Raw genomic sequence first — 17,386 nt, forward strand, 5'->3', positions numbered from 1 at the left:
AGATATATTTTGAATGCAGGGAAAGCAGGCCTTTTTATTGTAGGAGTATTTTTGCATATAAGTATTGCTACATCTGCTCAAGTAAATGATTTGAAAACCACTTCCACCATTATTACTTGGCAGCTAAATTCTCAAGCTAAATGATGAAGGCCCATAATTGCATCAATCACCCTCTTGAATTCTTTTTGCAAGTATACGGAGTTGTTAATCTGTTTATCATTGATCAACATTATAATGACCATCTTTATTGATGACAGTAACAAAGTGCACAAGCATTAAAACAACACAAAACACAATGACTGTATTGTTAAAACACAAGAAAGAAAAGAGAATATAAAAAAGATCATGAAACAATACTACTGCGGTACTCTTGTCATGATTCCATCATGCAGCAAACCTATACAGCCTCTAGAGGCAACCTGTGCCTTTGATCTTTCTGTACCATTAGTGAAGGGAAATGCAGCATGGAGTTCCCATGACAATAATTTGGTCTCCAAAAAGAGCAATTCCCTTATATAGTCCTATACAAAGTGCTAACCAAATGAAGAATAATGTGTGCCTGCGAATACTACTAACATCCAAAGGATACAAAGTACTCAGACATAGTTACACATAATATGAATTGTATATACTGTATATATAGGACTATAGGCAAAAAGCAATCTCTAAAGCACCATTTTCGGTCAAATACATTGTGCAAATTCATTTTGTCAAATGTATTGCACAACACTGAGAAAATTAATTAAAAAAAGTGATACATTTATAAAAAATGCACTTAGTACACTGGACATAGAAGTAATTCCAAGCCAACATGAATTCCTCATATGGTGTAAAACAGCCTTTCAGGATTAAATTTGCATAAAACGGCAATATCTCACAGCACAGTATAGCACTGCGTTCAATGCAGTGTTGACATACCTGATGTCTGAGTTTTTCAAAAACAACAAAAAAAACAACTATAAAACAATGAAACGGGGGGTACATATTGAATTAAATCTGCATCAGCATAACAAATAACATGTCAACATCACACAGTAATAAAGCAAATATCCAGTTGCCTATGTTTAGCCTGTGTAGAAAGGTCCCGAGGTGCCTGTCTACAAAGCTGGAGGCCCATTGTACAGGCTGGAAGGGATAAGTCTTCCACAGAAGCGTGCAGAGTTGCCAGGATAAAAACTTACAACAGTGTACACTGCAGCGACCTCAAGTTGTGTGTGATACTTTGACAATGTCCTCATGAGGCCCGATGTCATTACAGGAATTAGCCAGTTGTGAGACATTTTGGAAATACTCAACAACCGAGCCAGTCCTTTGTGATTTCACCTAACTTGACAATCTTCAAGCTGCTGTCTTCAAGTTTGAAATAGTGGCTGCCTTTGAAGAAGTAGCTGTAATCTGTTAAAGACAAGCACAACACACAATCATTTGCTGAAGTTATGATTACCACATTAAATTGCTTGTGAATAAAAAGTAAAACTACCTTGTAATAACAGTCAAACAATCAAGTTTATATTAAAAGACTAATAGTATTATCTGTTTCAATTAACGTGACAAGGATTAAAACATCCAGTCAGGCTCTGCTGAAGCCAGTTTTAAACCTCTCTCTATGAATCATGCTAATCAGGAAGCATACAGAAGCACCTCTGTAGAGGGGCACAGACTTGCTTTATATAAATATGTTTGTCCACTGTGTGGGAAAGGGGCATGGTGATGCTTACAGTAATGTGTGCATGTTAGGGGAGCAGTAATGGAAAAATCCCCGGTTGCTTACTATAGACAAAAATCTGCATAACCTCAAGGACACATGGCTTACTTTGTCTCAGAGGAAGCTTAGTGGTGGTGTCATGACGTACATTAACTATTATACATTTCTTGCACTCGAGTTGCAATGCGCTGCAGCTAACATAAACCTTCATGAGGTATTTGCTTACAGCAAATTAAAAGAGAGACATTAAGCACTCCCTGTGACTGTCTTTTATCAACATCAGGCCACAGATGACTCACTAGCTTTAGAGCTACTCCCTTTGGCCTTCCCCGCTTCCTCATTTTCAGTCAGTTCCTCAGAACTATTCATTTTTGGCAAGATGGCATCATTGCTTACTTGGGTTGTGGTACAGTATATGAGGTTTTATTGACATAGGCACAGAGCCAGACTCACTGATAGAGCTGACTGGATTTGCCTGCTATCTAACCAGAAGGAATGCCAGCCTGAATGCTGTAAACTAACAAACGAAGCACTAGCTCTAATCCAGTTCTAATCAAAGCACCACAACCACCACAAAATCATTTTCCCTTAGGTCTTCTTAAAGACTCAACTTTCATTTACTAGGAATACATTGCTCATTGCTGTTTTATTTCATCATATTTTTTGGTAGCCCTTCTGAGAGTGATTGGTACATTAGTGTAGTATTGGTTTCATGTTGTAAAAGATTAGTTTATGTTTGTAGTATTCAAACCAACTGGCAGTGATTGATTTTTAGCCATGCTATGCCATGGGACTATGGATGGAAATGTCTCTTTTGGTCTGTCCACCTTTTGTAGAGGTTGACATTTTTGATATAGAGTGAAATGCCTCAACAACTATTGGATGGATTACCATGACATTTGGCACAGATAGTCATGGTCCTCAGAGGATGAATCCAAATGAGTTCAATTAGACTTTTCATGTAGTCATATCACTAGGTTGACATTGTGGTTTTGAGAGAAATGTCTCAACCGCTATTTGATGGACTCTCTTGGAATTTGGTACAGACATTCAGACAGTTAACTGTTATCAATTAATAACTTTGGTGTTCCTTAACATTTATTTGACATCCTTGATTATGTCGAAATGTAATGCATCTGATCCTTTGGTTTGCACTTGCAAAACTAATTCCAATCATTCTCAGTTGTACTTTTTGTTTAGTACAAATTAGCCAATGATAGTATGCTAAAAAGAAAAATGGCGACACCTGTAGCTATAGTTAACATTATACCTGCCATATATCAGCATGTTAGCATTGTCATTGTGAGCATGTTAGCTCGGGGAACCACTGTGCAGTCTCACAGAGCCGCTAGCATTGCTCTAGACACTTTGTCTTGTTATATTGCAATAACTTGGGGTGAAACCAGTGCTGTTTAGAAGACGAAGAATAAAAAATCTGATTGAAGTGTATGGTATACTTTGGAAAATGGTTTCCAGTAACATTAAGTACTGTATAATAAATCTTGATTCAAAGGATCACGCTACAAAACCTCCACTATGGTCCTTTCATTTTCTAACAGGTTTGGTTTATCCATGCATAACTGGTGCTGCCAGCTCGTCATCAAATTTTCCATCTTCAAATCATATAGATTCACACTGTAATTTCACAAAATATAAAAAAGTAATATCATTATTATTTTTTTTTTTACCAATGTCATTAAGACTGAAGGAAGAGTCTATGTCATCTGGGATGCCATTCCAGGAGTCAGCAATAAGTTTTGGGAAGCCAGGGTCCATTCTCTTCTGACTTTCATCGTATCTGTACACATAAAAAAAGTTAATTTGTAAAGTATATTCCTTAAGTTAGCACTTCACATTTCCAATGCACGCACGCACGCATGCACGCACGCACGCAGGCACGCACGCAGGCACGCACGCACGCACGCACGCACGCTGTTTTCCATAAAACAGTTAGTTGTCAACACTATGAATTCCCAAGTTGTGCAAGGACTTACAGAGCTGTTGTGGTTTAAAGTGCAGCTTAGGTCACACCAAACACTAACTAGATCCAGACGTAGCCCAGCATTGCAACAAGAGGCGATGACACCAACAGCACAAGCAAGGGTGTGTTACACAAGGGCTTTAGGCTCAAGAATGGTTGCATCATATTTGCCTGTCCTCACCTCCAGAATTTATCCCCAGCAAACAGGTAAGTCTTCCTGTTCTTCCTAAAGTTGAAGGCAGCATCAATATGCTGCAGGTCAGTGGGAAGTTCAAGGCTGGAGAGCCTCTTGGGATAGCCTGACTCCAATGCATCCGCTTTGTAGACCCACATCTCATTGCCTGGGAAGAAGGAATTGTTAAATTAAAAGTAGAAGTAAGGATAAAATAACACTGAAGACATATGTTTTGTTAATATTAGGCTATTTGTTTAACACAGAACTGTCTGATCAAGGTATTATCCTGTATTCCTGCATATCTACCAACCAAATATATTATATGGTCAATATGAGATCATCGCTTAATCATTCAGAGAGGTTAAGTCTCTCTGTAAGCCAAACCAGCCCTGCTGTTAATGTCTTTAAAACTGATGGACACATTATGTAACTTTCATCAGTATTCAGGAAGTTTGTCATATTAGTGAAATGCAAAGAATGAATTATAAACCACTAATAACTATGGTGGAATATCTCAAATGTCCCAAGAGTGCACACCGCACACAGGAGTGCTCAGCCAACATTCCTGCTTCTCCTAATGTTTCAGTTCGTAGAAACGCCTGACCGTTAAGGGAATCCAAATTCTAAAGGAGTGAATACACCTCTCCATTACTCATGGAAGAACTGTCTGTTGCTCTGATCACCACAGAGGTACAGGGAGGATATGAACAGGGTGACCAGTTCATGCAGCATGACCTCGATATTCAGAGAGGTCTAAAATGTTTCTCCACTGTTTGTTTTCTCCAGCATACCTGCAAAGAACACTGTCTTTTCCTCCACTGGGTTTTCATAGGCAGCGTCTATCTTGGCAGGCAGGTCTGGCCAGTAGGTGGCCACCAGCATAGGGCCGTTGGGCTTGCTTCTGAAGTTGACTGACCTGAACAGGAATCTGGCAGAAAGAGAATAGGTGGGTGAGTGGTCATAAGGTAGATGAGCTGGGGATGAAATGAGAGTAAGAGTGAAAGAAGGGCAGAGGGGGGTGATGAGGAGGTGGGGGAAGTGTGTGTGTGTGTGTGTGTGTGTGTGTGTGTGTGTGTGTGTGTGTGTGTGTGTTTAAGAAGAGGCTTTAGTGCAAGTGCTTCACTGGCCGAGCCAGCCACAATGGCCTGATTCATGAGCATCTGGTTCTCGTTAGGACTAAGGCTGCAGACGCCAGCGGAACAAGACCTATCTTGCCCGGATTTCCAATACACAGCTGCACAACAACTGCAGCTTCCCAAACTCTTTTCCACTGACCTATTTTTAAAAAGAAAAAGAAATGCAGATTGCAAAGATGAGTGGCAATGATGATCAAAATGGGGATGAAAATATAACTTCACTAACATACAGACATATCTTAAGTTTTGTATACATTTGTCAGGAAGAATAAGGAGACATATTTGAACCTCAACTAACAATCTATAAATTGCATCATTTTAGCAGAGTTCTTGTGGATCAATTTGTCAAGTTCATGTGGTGCAGCAACAATATCCTAAGGGCTTTACTGTCTTTTATTCCTGTCTCTATTTAATTATCAACAAAAACATACATAAATGATCTGTCTGGTGGCTGGTTAGAGGACAGACTACCAGGATATTGCGTAGCATATATTGTTCTGCAGACCTTCAAGTAGGTCATTCATTCATCCACATTTGTCGCTATCAAAGTTATAATTATGTGGTGATGCAGGTTTATGTTTAAGGTCTGTAATTCATTATGATGCTGCCAGTTTTAAGTTTGTTAGAAATTTAATATTAAGCAGTGATTTGCTGTATTTGCTGTCTCAAATCTGCAAGCAGACTGTACTAAGTCATTAAAAATACTGTTTGCAGCCTACAAATAATTCTTATTGTTCTCCGGTGGTAACAGATTTAGTAGAGGGGCCAACAGGCAGTTAAAGGGGTGTTCATAGGCCACGTTCAGACGAGAATGACCCTACTAAAAATGTAAAAAGTCTTCACTTTGCGTAAAAAAAAAAAAAAAAAATCTGCATTCATATGATAACATTGTCAGAACAATCCTTGTGTACGTGGATCCGCAACACAACCAAAAACACTTTAGTATGCATGCCAGGTCAGAAGTTGGCGATGTATCTTTGTAATGCCACGGCATACAAAAACACCGCACCTGTGACGTCTCTGTTCTTACAGAATCTGCACATTGCCAGTTTACACGGTGAGAGAAGGGGTTGCATTTTCAAAAGATTACAATCTGGAACCTGGTTTCAAAAGTTTGTAATTTGAAGTCCCCAAAATGCCATTGCCCCGAGAAGGAAAGGCCAAACCGCAACAAAAGTTTAACATTTCATGCAAAAACCGTTGCTGTGTAAACACACCCTTAGGATGCCATTTATGGTCAGCTTTTTTCTGTAATAGCCACATACAGTAATTGCCTTTCTTTAATGGTCATTTTTATTGGTAGTGGCAGAGTCTGCCATTTCTGTTCATATTGCCAACCTATGAGGGATTCACAGTAAAGCCATCTGTGTAATCCAGTGCACTTTTATCTAATTGATATCAGCCTTGCTGTTTAGTATTTGCTGTCTTTACAGAATTGTCAGAGCTGTAATAAGTTACTTCCAATGTAAATGAAACATAGCCTACTGGCACTGATTGAAACTGTTCAACTGTTGAAACACAGGGTGTCTTTTAGTTTGAAGCAGCCACAGAAAACACGCTGTGTTTGTCACAGCTGTTCATTAAAAATGCAAAAGTCAGTCTTTTTGGGCATTGTTCGTCAGCAATAATAATTATGCTTTCACGCTCATTGAGAAATTTGCTTGTGGTAAGTTTATGCTTTCAGCTTCGTGCAGCACTGCTCGTGATTGGGTGACCGGTGAAAGAACAGTGCACATCAAGATGGTTAAAGTTAGTATTAGAGGAAACATCAGAGATTCAGCCAGAAATGTCTGAATCTCAGTCAGAGAGATTCATATGAGGAGTCTGTTGTGCACCAAAATCTGTAACTAACAGATGTGTCAGAATGTTAAGTGTAGTTAGCATCCTTTATGTTTTTGGTTAGTGTGCTAACTTGTAGGCTAACTGGCAACAGCTGGCGCAGCATTTGTGTTTGCAGAACATACAATATCTTCTACAACATGGTTTTGGTAGATAGTAGGAGGCAGCTCCAAGGTCTGGTTTACATCCAGAAACTGCACTCTCTACCATGCTGTCAAAACATTTACTATGCTAATGCAAACTCTCACTCTCTGTACTGCTATTAAGTCTGCTCTATGCTGGAAATTTCTTTTTTTTTTTGCTTGTGTGTGTTTTTTGCTTCCCCGTTTATATATAAAACTTTTGATATTTGTGACATATCTTACAAACTTTGCACAGATACTCGGTACAGTCAAGGTCATTCATTTCAGGGAAGACAATCATATATATATATATATATATATATATATATATATATATATATATATATATATATATATATAAATTGGTTTTGAGTGGAGGGGGACTTTAAGGATTACAACCTTAAATAAATACTGTACATTGCAAAAAGCTGTTGTTGGTTACATGCTAGGATACAAGCACATGACCGTAGCTTACTTGCAGTAGACCTAGTCAGAAGGTTGGCCAAACTGTGTGTATGAGACAGACATTATAATTGCCTCCCCTTAAGCCTCCAGACAGACACAGTTTTATGCTGAGCTCAGGGAGTGCTATATGTATTACTCATTGCATCGTGTCAGGATTTGTCCTACATCATAAATATGCTGAGGCAGATGAAAAAAGGGGGGATCCTACTTTAAAATGGGAGAGTCAAGAGGGCATTAGCCCTGAAACCCAGAGGGCAACATGTTTTCTTTGAAGCTATAAAACTTTACTTGTACCAGAGCTCTACAGCTCACAAACCTGACATGGCCTCCAGGCAACTCATTAAGTCTCTGTGAAGGTCAGAACAACAGGCCCGTACTGAAACTTTACTAATCTCAAACTTCAGAGAGAAGTACTGTACTGTGCGATCACATCCGTGCCTTGAGATTATTCTGTCCTCAATTTCTCCCCTTCACATCAGTTCTCAGCCTGTTGGTGCTCGGTAACATTTACACTTAGCCACTGAAAATTATTTTTCAAATCAAGAATTGTTCTTAAATAAGTTAAATGATTTAAGTAAATGCAATTTTTCTGTATGCAGCTTTAGAATTCTTGACATACTTAGGCAATTGCACATGGCAGACCAATGTGATAGTTTATACATCTGTAAAAATTGGCCCAGCTGCAAATACTTAAACAATGATGTAGCCCCTTGACTCAAATAGAAAATAAGGAATATAATGAATATCATTGCTACCAATTCCCTGCAAATATCTAAATGGCATTTTGGCATCTGTGTGCTACAATTAATAATCATAGGATTGCAATGCTAAAGTCATCTAATGGGATCATACAATCATAAGCAGTTCAGATGATGTCGGGTACAACTCTCTGTTGGTCTGATATCTCGTCCTTGTGAATCTTTAGAAAGCATTACCTGAAGTTAAAGCAGCTGAGAATTAAGTCTCAGCCCAGCTTGATTTCCATAAAACAGGCTAAGTATGTCTGTGCTGCTCTGATGATTACTGCAACTGTGTGGAAGGGAGCCACGGCAAGGTGAAAAGTCATTCTGTATTAAAGCAGGATTTGTGAGCAGGATTGTGGCTTGTTTCTCACAGTTTCTAACTCTAGGTTCTCAGAGCAGAAAGCCAGCCTAAATGAAAGACTACACTCTTTGGTACAGAGGTATGCTGGCCTGTTTGCTTTGGACACATTTATGGCCATGACAGGTATATAGCTCTGTTAACCTTAAAATTGCAAGGAGTCAATGTTTCTGCACTGCTACAGTAGAAGCATGAGGACATCATACCTAACAAGAACGCCCTTTGTGTTTTCTATTATTTCTATTATTCCTTCCGATTACTACATTTGTTCTTAGTGACTCTTTAGAATTTGTAATGAACTTCAGCTGTTGTAATGAAAATGTTCGCCTCCCTACGGGAATATACACTGACTCACAAAGACTGTTGACAAAACCACAGCACTTGGTGAACCTCCTCTTCCACACAGGATCAGCCAGTTGACAAAGTGAGCTTACAACGTTTTGCATTCACTGGCGCCGGTAGAGGAGAGAACTGTAAGACAGTGTTTATGGCTGATGACTATTTTGGTTGTCACTGCATGAGTGAAGGAATAGTGTTTTTCCTTCTTACTTATTGTCACATCATGAAACAAGCATCTAAACCACAGTCTTCAAGTGGCACAAGATTGCAACATGAGAAACAGTAATTAACAAGAAACCTCATGTCCAACCCATTGTTTGCAGGGAAACTATAATGAAATCTGACTCACTTATTTCACTTGCACAAGTCATGGAGCCAGAAATAGGCTATTGGATTTTGATTCAGGATATTCAACAAGTTTCATGGGAGTTAAACATGGACTTCATATGGCATGACTCACAGAGCTCATGAAAACTGTGCAGCTAACATATTCAAACAACACAGTCAAGAACACTGACTTTGGTCAAATTGGGTCTACCGTCATATAGATGCACTTGCTGAAGTCTGGTTTAGGTCAAACAAAATTATGACTTCTTGTTTAATTGTATTACCTGTCCTTGAAGAAGAAGGTCTCTCCTCTGATCTGTGCTACAGCATCAAACACAACTGGCTCTTTACAGATGTCCATTGGAGTGACTGGACCCTGGGTTGGAGGCAAAGGTTTGTCTGTTGGCACACCTGATTAGAAGAGATTTACAAGAATATTTCATATTTAAGGGAGTGGTTACACACGTACTGTACATGAATCCTTCATGGTTTCTAATAAGACACTTTTTTTGTTGTGGTTGACTTAATTTAGTAGGCTTAATCCCTATGAAGGAAACTTGCCACATATGACATTTCATCTCACCGTAGAGCTCCTGGATGCCTTTGATGTCATCATTAGAAAGTCTGAAGTCTTTGGTGAAAGTATAAACGGGGGCCATCAGCGCTCCGGGGTCCTGAGAGTGCTCCAAGCCAAGGGCATGACCAAACTCATGGGCTGCCACCAGGAACAAACTGTAGCCTGGAAACATGCAACACAATGAAGAAACTTCACTGTAAAGTGTGAAAACTAGGGCTGGCTATTGTTTAAGAAATTATGATACCAGTGCCAATACCAGTACCCTTAAACCTTTTTACCTCTACCTTGTTCTATACCTGTCATGTAAAAGGAAGCATTCAGTTGCATAAAATACGACCAGACACCATGGGTGTGTAGTATAGCCACACTATTTAATGTTTTGGTAGCATTGTGGCATGCTGAACCTATAACCTATACACCACAGACTGTATAGGTTTTAGCTGCTGAGGTAGCGGGCCACACACGTGTCGCATTAATTCCAAGAACGCTTCTGATGATTGGCTGTCAGGATTGAATGCAGGTCTTGTTTGAGTGAAGAAGTTCTGATACTACTTGCTACTGGATTATTTAAAATGATACCTTTAAGGTATTCAGTGCACATACCTAGCCCTAGTGAATATCCCTTCATAAAATACTGATTCTGTGCAATAGAAAATGGTAATTGGATAATATAAATAGGTCTTTCAGTTGCAACAGTCTACCAGTAGTGGTGCATCATAGAACATGAGGGTGGGGCACATGAATAAGATATGATGTTTATTGGGAGTGCCAAATAACTAATAATTTTTTTCTCATCAGGACAATTCAGACGAAAAATCTTAACCAGACCTTTTCCTTTATTTTCCTGTTTATTAATGTGCCAGTCACAAAATGACTAATCCATATGACAACATATCCACAAATACTATTCATACCTTGGTCAGGACAGAAACCCCATTTTCGGTCATCATCATAGCTCTTGGTGGTAGAGCACCACATCTTGCCGTCACTGCGTCCAGATGAGGTACAGGCCTCATAGGTGTCACCCAAGAAGGTGAAAGGGAAGACACAGGGACCTCCCTCTGAGTTTCCTCCCACTGTTGACATGGCTGGGGGGGGGGATAAAAGGTAAAACTGTAAAAGTGAAATATGTAATGAACTTCAAAGTTCATTAATGAACTTCAAAGTTCATTCCTATGCCAATTTTCTAATGTCTTCAGAACAGTTTGTATTGTATTGTGAAGCAAAAACAGATGATATTGAAAGCAGCATCATGAAAGAACTGGCACACTGCACATGACATCAATAACTAATCCACTAGGCACAAAACCAAAAAGCACCCACCCAAATTGATTTTCTTTCAAAGAGAGATCATTTTCGATCTGGCAAACACTAGTTTAGTGTTGTTTTATTTTATAATAATAATTTCTTCTTCAACACAAGGTATTGCAAAAAACTTTCCAAAAATGTTACTTTCCTAATCTATTACAACCAGATGAACGCTCCAGTGGCTGTACCTCTCTCTGTCTTTCTCCCTCCCTACTACACTACCTCAACCCTTAAATCCAGTCCCACTGACAGAATGGAAAATAAGCCCTGCCAGTGCACATTAAAATACTTTCACAGCCATTCAGCAGACCACAAGCAAGACCGAAAACCTCAGCTGGAGCATTCCTGCAGACCAGCACACGGCAGGGCACCGTACACTGCACAAACACTGCACATCAAAAAACACACACAGCCAGCGAAACGCACTGTATGCATCTAAGCAACCACATAACAGGCCTAAGGTTGCAAAATTCTGGGAATATGCAAGGTGGAAACTTTCCATGGGGATTAGTGGGAATTAATGAAAAATAATGGGAAATAAGGGAAATATAACATATATATAGGGGTTACTTGCTCAGGCTGTATTTACCATGTCATATGCAGATGGAAACCAACCTTTTACCATATCATAAGCAAACACAATACATTCGTTTGCCAAATAAATCCATTAATTTGTCAAATACATACACTGTGAGATGTGACATTTGGTGATGTAGCTAGCTGCAAGTTAACTAATGGAGAAATTCAAGCCAACAGTGTGGGCTGTATGCAAACTTAGGGTTTAAATCAAGCAACTCCTTTTTACAGTAAATGTTTTACTTTCAGGAAAGAATGAAAATACACTCATTAAAATTCCTCAATTAACATGCTCAATCAAGCTACTGTACATCCCACAAGGTAACAATTAACTAGTAAAAACTAGCAGAAGGCATTAACTGTGTACTTTCCTTTTAGCTAATATCTGCTTGTTTGCTGAAATATCATAAAAATATAAAATATATCCAGTCCACTAATAAAATCAGAACTTAACTGAAAATATACAGCCATTTAGCTCAGATGGGGCTGTTATGGAAGAATGCACAGAAGATTGTAATTTTATAGAATTTGCTATTGCCAAATCATCTATGCATGAGATGAAAGAGTGCACAGCATACATACATACATTTTTTAAATGTTTCTCCCCAAATAAGTTTACTAAAGTTTTTTTTCTATTATGTAGTCAGGTTAACAGGCAGTAGATGACACCACCTACCAGTTTCAGGGCAGAACCCAAAGGTTTTGTCCTGGTCATAGTCGTCAGTGGTGGCACACCAGCGGTAACCATCATCCCTTCCTTGAGTGGTGCATCCGTCATACTTCTCTCCCATAAAGGTGAAGGGGAATTTACATGGGGCGCCCTCTGCGTTTCCACCAATGGTGAAAAGTACTGTAAAACAAATATCAAACTAATAAAATCGTGCATGATAGATTTTCACATTTTTTCAGTGTTTATAAAGAATAAGCAATAAGCATTGCAAGCAACTAAGACCCTTAGAACCCTGAGCGATGATGTCAGACGAAGGTGTTCAGAGAAAAAGAGAAATCTGAATTAAGAAAAAAGGTGGAATGAAACTATTTGACATCATGCTAAACAGAGCAGACATTTCCAGTACAAACAGGCATTACTTGTGTTCTCATATAAAACAACTTTGTACATGTGTAGTTTGGCACTTAGTTGTTATGGGCATGTGATCATGTTAGTACCATGGACAGCAATATAACACAGATAAACAAAATGTTTAACAAAGCCCAGTGTTCTAAAGTGGGGCAATGACTTGGAAAAGAAATGTTCCATAATCCACTCCAAACAAAAAAAAAAAACATCACTTTCCTGGCATACTGTTTAGCCTACTTTCTTTCTGTCCAAAATCAGCAGAACAGCTTGGAATATAGCAAAAAATCTGATATGTGGTATTTTGCCAGTACAGAAGACTGTGCTTCAATTTTGGGTTCTGAGGCAAGTAGGGCATGACACCAATGCTGCTGAGGTCAAGTTGGGTCACAGAATGACAAATTTATGACTACACTACAACAAAATGAGTTAAGAGACATACCAATACCATATTGTTGCGTCAACAGAAGGAAATAGAAACACAGGACAAACTTACATTCGTGGGGGCAGAAACCGTATTTGCCGTCTTCGTCAAAGTTGTAAGTGGTTGAACACCACAGGAAGCCATCATCACGGCCCTGAGGTGTACAGCTGTTGTACTCAGTGCCCATGAACAGGAAGGGGAATTTACAGAACTCCCCATCAGCACTGCCATATTTCACCTTCACCACTGTTGAAAAGATTAAGGATCATATTGTCACTTTGCCAAACTGTAACAATCTTTTATTTAACAACATTTCTACACATTATATTACTAGCATCCAATTTCCCACACTGATGCAAGTTGATATGATGTTCAATAGACTGCATATTTCAAGCAAGTAACTGAAGTGTTGTTTTGAACTTAATAAAAACAAGTAGCTACCTAAACTGTGGGATAATTTGAAAAGTAGATTCTCAATGACAAGCAGCAGAGAAGTATGGTGCAAATTAGTTGCAGTAAATGAGATAAAACTTGATTTAACTGTTATAATAATAATAATGATTAAAAAAAAAACACAATTCATTCTAAGTGTTGTGAGACTTCTATGCCCCAGGGGACAGACAGACCGGGAAATAGGTTTATAGATTACCTCTGCACAAATTATGAATTCAGACAAGAGGATCAGAATAATGGGAAATACATGAAACTAACTGGGTCAATGCGTGCAACTGCAAGAGCATGCAACAAAGATTTTTTTTTTCCATTCAGCTTCCAGATGGCTGAGGTTTGTCATATCCAGTGCCAGAAAGTTCAGACAAAGTTAAGAAAATCAAAACAAAGTATTCAAAAGTCAAAAGTATGATCGATGTCAGAAGTTATGTGTCATGTCACCAATGTTACTTATACAATGTTTTGAATAAAATACTGGGTTTTGACAGGCAAAATCCCCCTATTTGGCACATAGTACATTTTGAGACAAATTCATAGAAATTATAAACCAGTACTGCAAAAATCACTAACAGCTGAAGTGGGGCTTTTGCAATAGTGTTTCTCCATTACCTTGGCCCTCTCCCAGCGTCCACTGCTCATCATCATCAAAGTGGGAGTCTCCCCCAATTCCTGGCCCTGGAGCAAAGGCATGAGCCAAGAGGCCATCTTTGCCGTCAAAGGGGTAACCATCTCCGTGCTCTGTTGACGACACCATTCAATATTAATTCTTCCATGCAAATATCAGAAGTCAATTGGTATTGCTACAAGCTATTACCTAGCCAATAAGTGGAAAGAGAAATTATAAGAAAGAGGAAACATTTCTTTTTTTTTTTTTTTTTTTTTTTACATAATGTGACATTTGTGTGTGTTTCATTACATCAAAATATTGTTTCATAGTTATACATCTTCTTAAGTGGGTGTTTTTAGTTTGTGTTCTGCTATAATTATCAGATTCTTTCTTGACACGGTCTGCTATGGCGAGACAGACAGACATTATGACACTGTGCCTAAATATTAAATGGTTGTTTTAGCTGGAATGACCTGCATGGCGAGGTATTCCTAAAATGTAGGTTGGCAGTGCACAGTTGTTATAATAACCACATTGCTCCTTCACCATTAGTTGACAAGGCAGTCAACTTCTGCACTGTTTTCTAACTTGGGTTATGACTTGACATTGCTGAATTTTTGCAGTTGGAAGTGCAATGCAACTTCATTTAATTATATATTTGTTATTAAGAGTGCATAAATCTTAGAATTTTAACCTGCAATGCCATCTGTTCGCCTCATTTAGGCAACTAAGCACGCACTACTTTTTCTCATATCTCAAGAGATGAAAACTGAGGCAAAGATGACAAATGTTGCAGCTGCAGTCAGCAGGGTTTTTTGAGCTTGTATGGGGACAAAATGTGATGGGATCAGAGTTGCAGACGCATGATACAAATCCACTGAGTGATGTCAGGGTTCTAAAACAACAGAGTTTAAGCATAAAGATAACCTGCAAATAGTTAAGCTGACTATAGATGTCTTTATGAATATAGTATCTATATACTACATTGTCAATATACATTGCATACCATTGCGGCCAAAATTAATCATGATGTCAGCCTCTCCATCGAAGATGCGGGCAAATGTAAGTGGGGTGACATCACTCCATACTTTGAAGGCTCTGAAGAAAGCATCATTTATGACTTCCTCATCCAGGTCAGGACTGTATCCAAGGATTCTACAGAGTTAACGGAGAGTCAGTTTCATTCTACAATAAAGACAAGGAAAGACAAAACACTGTGCATGTATATCATAAAGACAAAAAGCGTTTGTCATCAGCACAGTGACCCCAACTTTTTGAGTGTCGTGTTTGAAAACCAGCAGAAATATCACAAGATCTGTTTCTCAACCTCAGATCATGGAAAAGCAGCTAAACAGCGCCAATGTCAGTCTATGAATCATCTGGTGAAAATGATCCCTGAAGCTGCACAGCCACAGGCCCTGTTATATGCCTGTCTACACAGTGCTTTCTTAAAAACAGTCTAAGATCTCTGTCGCTGTTGTCTTTGGCTTGCAGTCTTCCTTTCAAACACACAGACAGGCTGGAATGGTCAGGGCACACAAAACCGCTGATATAAATAAACCCATTCCACATTGTTGTAAACCTCAAACAGAACAAAAACAAAAGACCTGACACACACTGTGTAGGAATGCTGGTGTAAGCAAGACACAAGATGCAAGCGCTCAACGGCTGCGTGGATGGGGGCTGGGTGGATAGGAGGTTGAGGGAGGGCTGTGGGGGGGGCGGATCAGACTGGGCCAAGCTGTGGTCCATCTCTCCAAGCAAACAGACTCAAATTTATACTTTTGTGCACTCATCAAATACTTGGAGAATTACAGTCAAACTGCAGTGTTGTTGAGTGACTCAGACTTATTCAAAGTACTGTTTCTCAATATTTAGGGTTGGATTTACGGGCAACAGTTGGGTGGGGTCAAATTATTTTACCTTTCTGTCATTGGTTAACATAAAATATGATGTCCCGATGTGATACATGCAATGCATCTCAAGTAACTTTAGTATTAGGCTGAGTTGTAATGTTAGTACCCTTCATATGGGCCTTGCTGCTTTAAAACTTCCATGATGTCATTATTTGAGTGTAACTAATTCGGAGTCAGAATGAATTTGGACCCACTCCCATTTTAACGTACCACTTGCAGTTAAAGTGTAGGATCACCCAATGCTTCTTCAGCAAACGTATAAGTAGAGTAAATTCCCTGACCTGTAAGTGATGTCTTTCTTCTGCCACATGGGTTTCCTGTGGAAGAAGTTGTAATTGGCCACATCTGGGACGCCACAGCGGGGCTTTTTCATGATATCCACCGTCTTGGCATCAATCTCTCCAGTTTCTTGCAGAGCGAAGAACTTTTGCATTTTCTTCAGGGTGTCCTTGAGCACCATAAGGTTGCATCTGTCTTGTGGGCATCCATAAAACTTATTCAGATAGTGCTTAAGAAGGAAAAAAAAAACAGACATACAAATGGTTTAACTTTAGTGGATAAGGTGATACTTTTGATTTATTGCCATTTATAAATAATTAAACAACATGCAACAACAGTTCCGTTGTTCTAGTTAATGAGAAAACACAGTTATTTCAAAAAGGACTGATCCACTTAGACTTAAGGCAAACACAACAAAAAAACTTACCAGAGCAACTTCTTTGTCTGTTTTGGGAGTATCGTCTCCAGGAAACCTGATTATAGGCGAAGGGGCAGCATAAGTTGCTTGAAATGCGATGAACTGAACCAAAAACACTTTCAGAAGAATCCGACGACAACTAAATATCGTCGGAAAGCCCATTTTGCTCAGTTAAATGATATCTTCGGTGCGGTGAATGCCGTTCGCTCTGAGTTGCACTCCTTTCACCCCGTCAGCTTGTGTTGCTTCTGCTCCTCTGCAGGATTTTTTTCCCTCTTCTCCTTAACGGGACATCCTGCACCCCGGCTCTATGAACTTTCTCAGTTCTGCTTGCACATGCACTTTTCTCCGACAGCTTTCTGCGCAGTCTCCAGGTTGAGAAATAGGAGCGGGGGAGCTCGCAGTCAAACACTGGGCTGATTTGATGCTTAGTCGCTGAACTTCTCACTCGGCCTTGTTTTTGCAAACCTGGAATGACTAAGAGGGTTCCAGCTCGGGATGACAAACATAATGTCCCAAAATGAGAGCCAGTTTCTGATGAACGGACAATTCATGGCAATTGGCTA

At 39.3% G+C, this 17,386-nt stretch overlaps 1 protein-coding gene across 1 annotated transcript; it reads right to left on the bottom strand.

Moving 5' to 3' along the window:
- Positions 1–223: 223 nt before the first annotated feature.
- On the bottom strand, positions 224–17,155 carry mmp2 (matrix metallopeptidase 2). The gene is made up of 13 exons (XM_088080206.1): positions 16,830–17,155; positions 16,405–16,631; positions 15,214–15,362; positions 14,210–14,338; positions 13,223–13,396; positions 12,328–12,501; positions 10,682–10,855; positions 9,774–9,929; positions 9,475–9,601; positions 4,653–4,789; positions 3,868–4,027; positions 3,394–3,503; positions 224–1,395 (listed from the first exon to the last, which is right to left on the bottom strand). Exons 1-13 carry the CDS (start codon positions 16,980–16,982, stop codon positions 1,292–1,294), a joined length of 1,974 nt encoding a protein of 657 aa, XP_087936332.1. The 5' UTR covers positions 16,983–17,155; the 3' UTR covers positions 224–1,291.
- Between the last annotated feature and the right edge of the window lie 231 nt (positions 17,156–17,386).

Source organism: Plectropomus leopardus, chromosome 1 (assembly GCF_026936395.1).
Source record: "Plectropomus leopardus strain MGB_pleo_1.0 chromosome 1, ASM2693639v1, whole genome shotgun sequence".
In the NCBI taxonomy this organism is placed as follows: Eukaryota; Metazoa; Chordata; class Actinopteri; order Perciformes; family Serranidae; genus Plectropomus; species Plectropomus leopardus.